Consider the following 10,290-nt stretch of genomic DNA (forward strand, 5'->3'; position numbering starts at 1 on the left):
GGCTCCGTTCCGTGGAAGTTTGGGTTTCCTAACGCAAGCGGTTACAGAAGCCGGGAGAGAAAGAGGAAAGTGGAGCTGAGCGACATGCAGCAGATCAAGGCAAGACTGCAAAAGCTAGAGGAACTTGAGAGCCAGCGAGCTGCCGGCCAACCATCTCAGCGGCACGAAGCTACCCTAGAAGGTACCCCACCATCTCATCAGAGAAGCAGTGTGGCTTCCACGGAGCCCATTCAGCATGACTTCACGGCTCCTAGCTACCCCGTGGATACTATCACGGAGGCTCAACGTTGCGAGCTTATGATGAAATGTCGGAACCTCACTTTCATGGCGGTTGTCGGCTCTGTTGAACCTCCTCAACCCAAAGGAACTTTTCACTGCCTTCCGATTCCACATGGCTATGCTGTTGTGATGGTGGATCAAGTAATGGAGAATTTTGAGCAGCTCGAGCTTGACCACCCTATAGGTGAAGGGGAGATTCAGCTGGTTCGTGTTGTGAGGAGTACATGTTTATGGCAGAAGGAGTTCATCAAGCTTCGAAACTGGACGCCTCCGCCTCCTTCTCCAACGACGACGAGTCAGGGCACTCCGCCTCCTTCTCCAACGACGACGAGTCAGGGCACTCCGCCTCCTCCCCCTCCTCCTCCTCCTCCTCCGGTGAGTGACCAGGGCACTCGGCCTCCTTCTCCAGCTCCTCTGAAGCATGAGGGCACTTCGCCTACTCCGGCGCGTCAGAGCAGTCTGCCTCCTCCTTTGCCTCGCCGACAACGTCGGAAGACAAACGCTGCCGCTTCGGCTCGTCCGGCGCGTCAGAGCAGTCCGCCTCCTTCTCTCAAGCGGAAGAGCCTCCTTCTCTCCGGCGGCTAGCAGTACAAGCAGAGGCGGAAAATTCGGTCCATCTCTCAAGCCTTTGGAAAAGTTACCATATGAGAGGACCAAGGAGGAAAACGAGGAGATATGTCGTGCCGAATTGAGGGCCCATTTTGCAAAGAAAACTCCACCTCCGAAGGAGAAGCTAGATCCGGTGATAGTGGAGCGCACTATCAATCAACTGCAGCGTCCACCATCGCCTCCGCCGGATTCCAACTATGACTACGTTCCTAAAAAGACATATGCACAAGCGGTGCGGTTGGGAACTACTTCTAGTGATGCAAGGTTAGCAGAACGAAGAAGTGGGAAAACAATTCCCGAGCTCGATATCGTCGTCGTTAATCATCCGGAGATGGTGCCTGGTACCAATTCTGATGATTACTTGGGGGATGATGTAACAAAAGAACAATATAAGTACGTGCACGGGAAGCCTCTCGTCAAACCTGGTCATCCTGCTCTAACAACGATGATGCCCAGATTGCATGAGTGGTACATGAAAACCTGCAGGGAGTCTGGGAAAAAAGCTATGTATGTGGCAGTGAAACCAGAGCACGAATTCATTGGACTTCCCATTATTACTATTCAATTTGAGGAGTTATTTCAGTTATACAATCAACTGGCCCTCGACAAACAACTCATGGCTTCCTACTGTCTGTAAGTATTACTTCTATAGTTAAGTCTCTAGTTCAGCTCGTTCATTGCATGTATATATAATTATCCTCACTATATATATTATGCAGATTGAAGATCATGGAATTAAAAAAGCAGGAATCGTCGATGTTGGGTTCATTAGCCCAGATGTCGTAAATGAATTGACGGTACGAAACTCAATCAAAGAGACCGAGGAGAACTTGCTAAACTCGTTCCTTATACATAAAAAGTGGAAATAATCTTTCCTTACTACTTCAAGTGAGTGTTGTTGTCTTCTCTGTAAACTCGGTTTCGCTTACTCAAGGTTAATTAAGTAATGTAATTGATGAGTTATGTATGCGTGTGCAAAGACCACTTTATTCTGCTATCCATTGACGTTGGCAGGGCAGTAGTAAATGTCTTAGACTCGAGACATAAAGTCGAAGAGGATTATGAGAGCATTACTGCAATGCTCAAGAAGTCCAGTCAATATACCAAGACCATATTGGCATGCAACTTTCGTTAATTTCCTGATATCAAGTAATCATTTTTTTTGCGTGGCAGGGTTTGGACGAATTTCGCCAATATGGTTTCCGGTCTAAACAAAGAGTTGTGATTTACGCACCCCCAAAGTAAGTAGTACTAGCTAGTTCCGCGCATATCTAATTGATTCAAATTTTCATCAATATATCATTACCATGCTTGCTTATCAGTTTGATTGAACTCTATTCACATAAAGTGTATGTACCAGAAAGAAGGCACTGTTTTATGTGCATACTACGTATGCGAGTTCATTCGCCACTCGACCTCTGAGCGGGTCTTCTGTGAGAAACAATTTCAAGTACGTAAATAATATTCAAAATTGTGTTGAGTTTCATTCATATATATGCATGTATTGACCCCCTTCTTTAAATTAAATCTGCGAGATGGGTGATCAACTCCTACCATATGATCGCATACGAGCAATTCAAAAGGAATTGGCGTGATTCTTTGTTGACCACGTCATACCTAAAGACGGAGAATGCCATGTGGATTTGTCATTGAATCTTAATTAGATGATGTTTTGGATTAATTGTAAAAGATGTTATATTGTATATATGTAATAGCATCGGATAGATATACGAAAACTTGTTGTTCGACTAAGCATGAAGAAACAGAGGACACTTCTCTCTATTAGCTAGCTAACACAATATGAAACCACTAAATTAACGCTAAAAAACCCAAACCCACCCCCTCCCCCCATTCAAAAAAAACCCAGCTCCGATCAGATGCTGACGCGTGGATGCCATGTTGTCCCGGTTGGTGTGACCAACTGAGACTAAAGAACCTCCTGCTCGGGCTACCCGCGGAGGCCACGTGGAGACCCTTCGGTCCCGGTTAGTAAGGAAACATGGACTAAAGTTATGGCCTTTAGTCCCGACCCTTTAGTCCCGGTTCCAGAACCGGGGCTAATGGGCCTCTGAAACCGGGACAAATGGGCCATTTTATACTAGTGATACTATCGTATACTATCTCGCATGATAACAACTCCAAAAGCAAAGTTGATCGCATCTCACATGATAATAACTCCAAAAGCAAAGTTGACCGATTCAAGGTACGCACAACTTCCATATTCGTCTTTCACTCAGATTGCACGACTATATTTCTTCATTCAGACAACAACCTTTCACCTGGACAACAAACTTTTCACTTAGCCAACAACTTCTCATCCGGCTAGCAAACTTTCCAGTTGGTCGCTACCTTTTCACTCGGATTTCCCGACTGAAAATCAGCCTGATTTTGTTTTGCCTCTTCGGGTTGCATATGACCTTGGATTGCGACGAATTATATATCAAAATCGATTTGCTCGGCGAGACGAAACATTTTTGTGTTGAAGTTTTTTCGATTGAAGGCCGTCTTGAGGGCCAAATAGATCGTGTGGCCCATCACACATCACCTCGATGGGTGGGTGGTACCTCCGTCATTTTTTGACTCATGATCAGTCCGTGGTGCATTGGTTCTAACTTTTGCATACGAACTTGGATTGTAACGATTTTGATATCTCAACAAAGACAATCCATATAGAGAACTCATTCGTCCGAGGTCATCTTCAAGGCGTAATCGGACGAACAACACTCAGAATACTAAATTCCGGCACTTCCAGTACAGTTTCGGCCGGCACTTCCTGTACAGTTTCGGCCCTTAACATGAGGTCGGATAGCGATGACCCAAACTTGAAAGTTGTTCCATTAGGTGAACTTTCATTCGGTAATGCAAAACTTTTTCATGTTGAAAACCTTTTCATTTGACGTCATCTTAATTGCGTTTTGTATTGTGCCAAGATCAGGTGTCAACAATACTGTTGCCATGAGTAGAATGAGTACAGTAGAAAACAGGTTCTATTCTTGAATTGAGAACCTGATGAGCACAATTATGGGCAATGCCATTTGTATTCCTCGAGATATGGTAGACAGCATGCATATGACTGGAGGTATCCCGCAGAAAATTATTGAGAGGGGCTCGTTATACTCGTAATATAAACACGAAATCCCAAATACACCACCATGATATATGTTCAGCACTAGGTGCAACATGGATCATCATCAAGAGGATCCGAACAAAACAAGGTCCAGGCAATAAGGTTGCATTTCAGAATGTACAGATAATCAAGTGGCGTCCCCTTCTTTCCACAAAGCTTACACAAGTACTCCAGATCCCTATGGTCTTATATGGAACATAAGGATGGTCTATGAGGAATTAGGGTCTCACACCACATAACTGTGTTCAGAACATAGGGAAAGCATAATTTGGTGGTCATTGTATGCATGCACATGACACAGTAAACAGAACATCAAATGACAAGGAAAAAAGGGCGAATGAAGACTCTGAACTCTAGCACTTGAAGCCCCTGCAAACCATTAGCCAGAGGATGAGGATCAAAAACGCGATGCCACCACCGACCATCAGCTTAAACCTCAGGTTCTGAAGCCACATCTTGCGCCTGAGCTCTCTGCCATGCCTATGGAAGCTGTCAGCCTGAAGTAAATTTAACAATGAATTCCTAAGTCCAAGTTGCTTACACAAATAGGATGTTAAACAAGAGGATACATGTACACATGGCTTGTTATATTCATACCTGCGACTGTAAGGTTTCGGTCTTGCCCACCAAAAGTTCAATCTTCTCGCCACGATCTAATATCTAAGCAATGTTCAACACAGTCAAAGTAAAGTCAATGACAAGAAATATATGGAAAAAGAAAAAGGAAAAAAAATACTATTGAATTGATCATTTCAGTTAAATGATATATGAAGTTATGGCTATTTTCTGCTTTGCATTGCTTGATTTCTTGCAAAGGGGTAACTGAATAGGGCACTAGACTTGGATCTTTGCACATCCACAGATAATAATATATGCCGCAGGACATTGCAGTTTGCTTGCCTTACGGGCAGAATGAAAATATATTGAACAAATATTAAGGAACCTCAAAGAAATGCATAAAATCAACGGATAAATTAAAGAACACAGCGTAACTTGCCAGAGAAACAGCAATTGTATGCAATCCCTTGCCAGGAAACGGTATACTTCAATTAAAATAGAGGACAAGATCCAAAAATTACTGTTCATATTATACTAAATCTCAGCACCACCTATCACTGCCTATTTTAAGAGTACTTATTTTCCTCCGAAAGTGCATCAACTCCAGCTCACAGTAAATTAATGAAGTATTACTGTGAGAAGACATAGTTTCTCCACAAAAGTGCATGTTACTTTTATGAGACCCATGTACTTAAAAATTCTAAAATATAAAAACAGCACGTTTATATCACACCCTTGTAGAGCAAACTGTACATAAAAGAACATGTGATGGTCTCTAGTTGGCTTTATATTTCACTTAAACAGTACAGATTAATTCCAGTGTATAGTGTAATAGATTTAGAAATTTGAGATGACTGAGACAATGCTTGTTTTCCAACAGGGAATTGTGTGTAACAGACCATTGCCCCAGATAGAACATGTTCGTTTAAATGCAGACCTTCTCGATGTTGTCCATCATGATCCCTTTAACCTCTGAAAGATGTGATTTCACCTTAGAGAGCTTGTTAATTTCCTCTGGATGATTAATACAATACTGCATGTGATCCTTCAGCCTTGGCCTGAACTCAGGGCAGAGAGAAAATAATAAGAAGCACTTCCATGGTAACAAGAACATGGAAGTATATATAACCCAGCAAGCAAACAATTCCATACCCGAATTCCCTGTCAAGATTGTAGGCAATGCTAAACCGGTCTTCAAACAGGAAATCATCCTCATCCGCGTCATCAGCAAGTGGGTGTTGTCCCTCCTCATCGATACTGGACCCATATCGCTGCATGAAGTCTTCCCTAACCCTCTCTAGGAACACAAACGGCACGCTCCTTCCGAGTGCCTCTTCGGCCACCACAAGGAACACTGCACACATCATGGAGAGTACATCCGAAGTCAACTCAACAGGTTCGGGCGACACTGAAACCGCATATGCTTTTCACGAGCAGACTTGCAGATGCAGCGAATAAAAGAGGGAATCGTGAGCATACCAAAACCACGGTCGACGAGGAAGTTGAATGTGTGGCCATCGCAGGAGTAGGTGGACCTGGTGCTGTTGGAGGGCAGCTTCTGGAGGCACTGCACAGCGATGGTGCTGAAGTTGCCGGAGAAGGCGGTGTGCTCGGCCAGCACCACGGAGCCCTTGGCCACGAAGCTGTATATCAGCGTTTGCTTGCTACCACCGTTCATGGCTCCTCCTCTTGTACGTTGTACCTCTCGAAATTAGCCACCTCAGAAGCCCTAATTCCCAACAGCACTAATCAGCACAAAGATTGGCACGAAACAGGAATCATATAATTCGAAACTAACCTCGATTGACCCAAATTGATGGGGAATACTAACACATGAATTCAATCGAACCAAAAATATGAATCGGATCAGATCTCGGGGTGGGGGAGGGGTGATCAAACTCGAAGTGGAGGCGGACAGGGAGCTTCGAGGCGGGGTAGGAGGTACCTTGTAGAGGCTCGTCTCGCGCAGGGGTTGGCCGTTCTCCTCCTCCTCCTTCCCCTCGCAGAGAACGTGAATCTATCGGAAGGGGGCGCAGCGGTTGCGGGTCTATTCCGTCTTGGTGCGTTGCCTTAGTTGAGAGTTAATGTCAGCAAGTTACTTCTTTGCCCTTCCCGTGAAGACAAATAGAGGACGGGCTACATGGAGCCCGTTTTAAAAAAAGGAAAACCTTTCCCTCAGCCCGTTCATCCGTGTGCTAGACATCAGTCGGACGCGCTGTCGTTCGATCGAGTTGATCGAATGGCTGCCTGCGCAATCTCTTTGTCTCACGTTCTTCCTATGTTATACAAAGATGAAGGGAAAAAGTTCTGCAACAAGCAAATTGTTTCTGAAACTCGACCTTTGTTTCAGGAATTAACGAGTGCAAAATTTATTTCTCGTAACAAAGCGAAAGTTTCTGCAACTCGGTCGTCGTTTCAGGAATGAAAGTTTCTGCAACTCGGCCGTTGTTTCAGGAATTGTAGGATGCCAGGCTGGAGCGGATCGGACGGCTGCGCGCGCGCAGATCGGGACAACTGTGCGTACATCGGACGGACCTCCAGGTGACGGATGTTTACTAAACATCCACCGATAGATGCGTAGCAGCCAAAAAAAACATATTTCCACAGTCCAGAAAAAGTTGAAAAAATATACATATTGAAACACATGTATAAAACGTTCTAATTTTTTTATAACAATATAGTTTCGTAAGTGGCATGGACAAGAAAGACAAATACATACTCCCTCCGTTCCTAAATATAAGTCTTTTTAAAGATTTCATTAACGGACTACATATGAAGCAAATTGAGTGAATCTATATTCTAAAGTATATCTATATACATCCATTTACTAAAACCTCTAAAAAGACTTATATTTAGGAACGGAGGGAGTACATGGCAATAGGTCATTTTTGGGGGGAGTTCTTGGGCAGGATTTTTTTGCACAACATGCAAATCATAATATTTTTGAGCGAAATTTTACATCTCCATCACAAATGTGTATAAGTTTTTACACGATTTGTTTTGAATTTTCTGGTAACTTAACAATATCAATTTTGATTCTTTTTGAGAAAATGGGCTCTAAGGTGCCCGTCCTCCAAAAAGTCGCACTTGTATACAAATCGACCAGTCAAATTTGACCTTCTACTAAGAGCAACTAAAAAATCAGAAAAAAAACATGATTTTTTAATTTATTTTTGTGACAATTTTGGAAAATGTATGCCTTTCAAAACTATGACCCCGTCGGCCTCGTTAGAGCCGAAGAAATACTCTTCTGTCCTACTTAGGCCTAAGTCCACTCTTCGGTGTACCTTGGACCGAAGAGATGCAGAAACGGACCAAAAAGAGATCCTATGTTTACGCTAGACCGGAGAGTATTCGAGTATTCTTTGGTGTACACCCGTCTGAATAGTCCTCTCGAGCCCTGCTCTTCGCATGAACCGTGGACTGTAGATGCATGGCACCACTCTTCGGTTTACACCTAGGTCGAAGAGTGCTCTTTTCCCGTCATCCTTTTTGCCCAGCATTTCCCACGATCGTTCACATCTTGTTTTCCCACCAACCACTTCCCGCATGTGTGTGCACTGAACCTATAAAACTAGGTGTTGAACCTCGCTTCATTCCTAATCGAGCAACCTTAGACATAGCCATTGTGGTGTGTGTACTCCAATACTTTTAGCCGCTATGAGTTTGCCTTGCTCAGAACAAGGCATTAGGCCGAGGAAAATTGAAGGATGCTAGCCCCCGGGGTGTGGAAGTACTGTGGTGTTGGTGTGCCGATCTTTCTAAGGTGAAGGAGGTGATGGATTTTTCTTATTCATTGGGCATGAAGTTTTGCATGTGCGCAATTATGAGGAAGATCCACATGAAGCCAATTCACCGTATGACAAGCGACTGGTATGTTTAACCATCATGAATATACTTATTGTTGGTGTTCATGTTGATTTGTTTACTAACATTGTTATTTTTGTTGTAATCTCGTGCCGTTGGATTGACACGAAGATGTTGGCTCGGGCGGTGACTGAGATTCGTGAAAGAGGTCAGCGTGCATGGAAATGTTTACACGCGGAAGAGCGGCGCGAAAAGACGAAAACAAAGCAGAATGCAAAGAGAGAGAGAGAGAGTTACTCTTTGGTCCTAATTAGGACTAAGTCCACTCTTGTGTTGGGGAACGTAGAATGGGAAACAAAAGATTTCCTACCCACACGCAATACCTATCCATGGTGATGATCATCTACGAGAGGGGAGAGTGAATCTACATACCCTTGTAGATCGCTAAGCGGAAGCGTATATAACGCGGTTGATGTAGTGGAACACCTTCGCGATTCAAATCGCAGCTTGTCCCGGGATCTCATCACGATCCGTCCCGCGATCCCATCACGATCCATCCTGATCTAGTGCCGAATGGACGGCACATCCACGTTCAGCACACGTACAGCTCGATGACGACCTTATCCTTCTTGATCCAGCAAGAGGGGCGAAGAGGTAGATGAGTTCTCCAGCAAGGCGGCATGGTGGTGGTGGTGATGAAGCTATTCCAGCAGGGCTTCGCCTAAGCACCGTTGAAACTAGACTAGAGGAGAAACAGATCTAGAGAGAGAGGGCAGCACGTGGCTATTTTTCTGTGTCACAAAAACCCTCAATACCTCTAGTATATATATAGGAGGGAGGGAGGGGAGGAGGCAGCCTCAAACCCTCAAGGTTTGGCCGAAATTAGAGGTGGAGGAGTCCTACTCCAATCCTACTAGGAGTAGTATTCCTCCTTTCCACTTGGAAACCCTTTCCACCTTTTCCACCTTTGGTTTTTTGCCTCTCAAACCTCATGGGACTTAGTGGGAGCTTATGTCAGCCCACTAGGGGCTGGTTTGTATCCTACCACAGCCCATAAGGCCCCTCGGGGCGTGACACCCCTCCCGATGGTCCCTGTTACCCTCCCGGCACTCCCGGTACACTACCGATGAGCCCGAAACTTTTTCGGTGACCAAAACATGACTTCCTATATATCAATCTTTACCTCCGGACCATTCCGTAGCTCCTCGTGATGTCCAGGATCTTATCCGGGACTCCAAACAACTTTCGGTTACCAACACCTATAACTCAACTATACCGAAACGTCAACGAACCTTAAGTGTGCAAACCCTGCGGGTTCGAGAACTATGAAGACATGACTTGAGACATTCTCCGGTCAATAACCAATAGCGGGACCTAGATTTCCATATTGGCTCCTACATATTATACGAAGATCTCTATCGGTTGAACCTCTATGTCAAGGATTCAGTTAATCTCGTATGTTGTTTCCTTTGTCCTTCGGTATGTTACTTGCCCGAGATTCGATCGTCGGTATCTCCGTACCTAGTTCAATCTCGTTACCGACAAGTCTCTTTACCCGTAACTAACTCCTTAGTCACATTTCTTGCAAGGCTTGTTGTGATGTTGTATTACCGAATGGGCCCTGAGATACCTCTCCGTCACACGGAGTGACAAATCCCAGTCTTGATCCATGCCAACCCAACAGACACCTTCGAAGATACCTGTAGAGCACCTTTATAGTCACTCAGTAATGTTGCAACGTTTGATACACACAAGGTATTCCTCCGGTGTCCGGGAGTTGCATGATCTCATGGCCATAGGAACAGATACATTGACATGTAGAAAAACAGTAACAATAAACTGACACGATCATATGCTACGTTTATAGTTTGGGTCTTGTCCATCACATCATTTTCCTAATGATGTGATCC

The 10,290-nt window shown here is 44.4% G+C and overlaps 1 protein-coding gene across 2 annotated transcripts; it reads right to left on the reverse strand.

The window, feature by feature from the left end:
* Positions 1 to 4,104: 4,104 nt before the first annotated feature.
* On the reverse strand, positions 4,105 to 6,678 carry LOC123407871 (vesicle-associated membrane protein 727). Of its 2 annotated transcripts, XM_045101108.1 has the most exons (7): positions 6,519 to 6,659; positions 6,372 to 6,399; positions 6,053 to 6,302; positions 5,726 to 5,927; positions 5,511 to 5,631; positions 4,613 to 4,675; positions 4,105 to 4,512 (listed from the first exon to the last, which is right to left on the reverse strand). In XM_045101108.1, the coding sequence occupies exons 3-7, from the start codon at positions 6,249 to 6,251 to the stop codon at positions 4,369 to 4,371; spliced, it is 729 nt and encodes a 242-aa protein (XP_044957043.1). In that variant the 5' UTR covers positions 6,252 to 6,302; positions 6,372 to 6,399; positions 6,519 to 6,659; the 3' UTR covers positions 4,105 to 4,368. The 2 variants fall into 2 exon arrangements, with proteins under 2 accessions (XP_044957043.1, XP_044957042.1); XM_045101107.1 differs by lacking the exon at positions 6,372 to 6,399 and having other exon boundaries at positions 6,519 to 6,678.
* Positions 6,679 to 10,290: the final 3,612 nt, after the last annotated feature.

The sequence above is a fragment of the Hordeum vulgare genome, chromosome 7H, assembly GCF_904849725.1.
Source record: "Hordeum vulgare subsp. vulgare chromosome 7H, MorexV3_pseudomolecules_assembly, whole genome shotgun sequence".
Classification (NCBI taxonomy): domain Eukaryota; kingdom Viridiplantae; phylum Streptophyta; class Magnoliopsida; order Poales; family Poaceae; genus Hordeum; species Hordeum vulgare.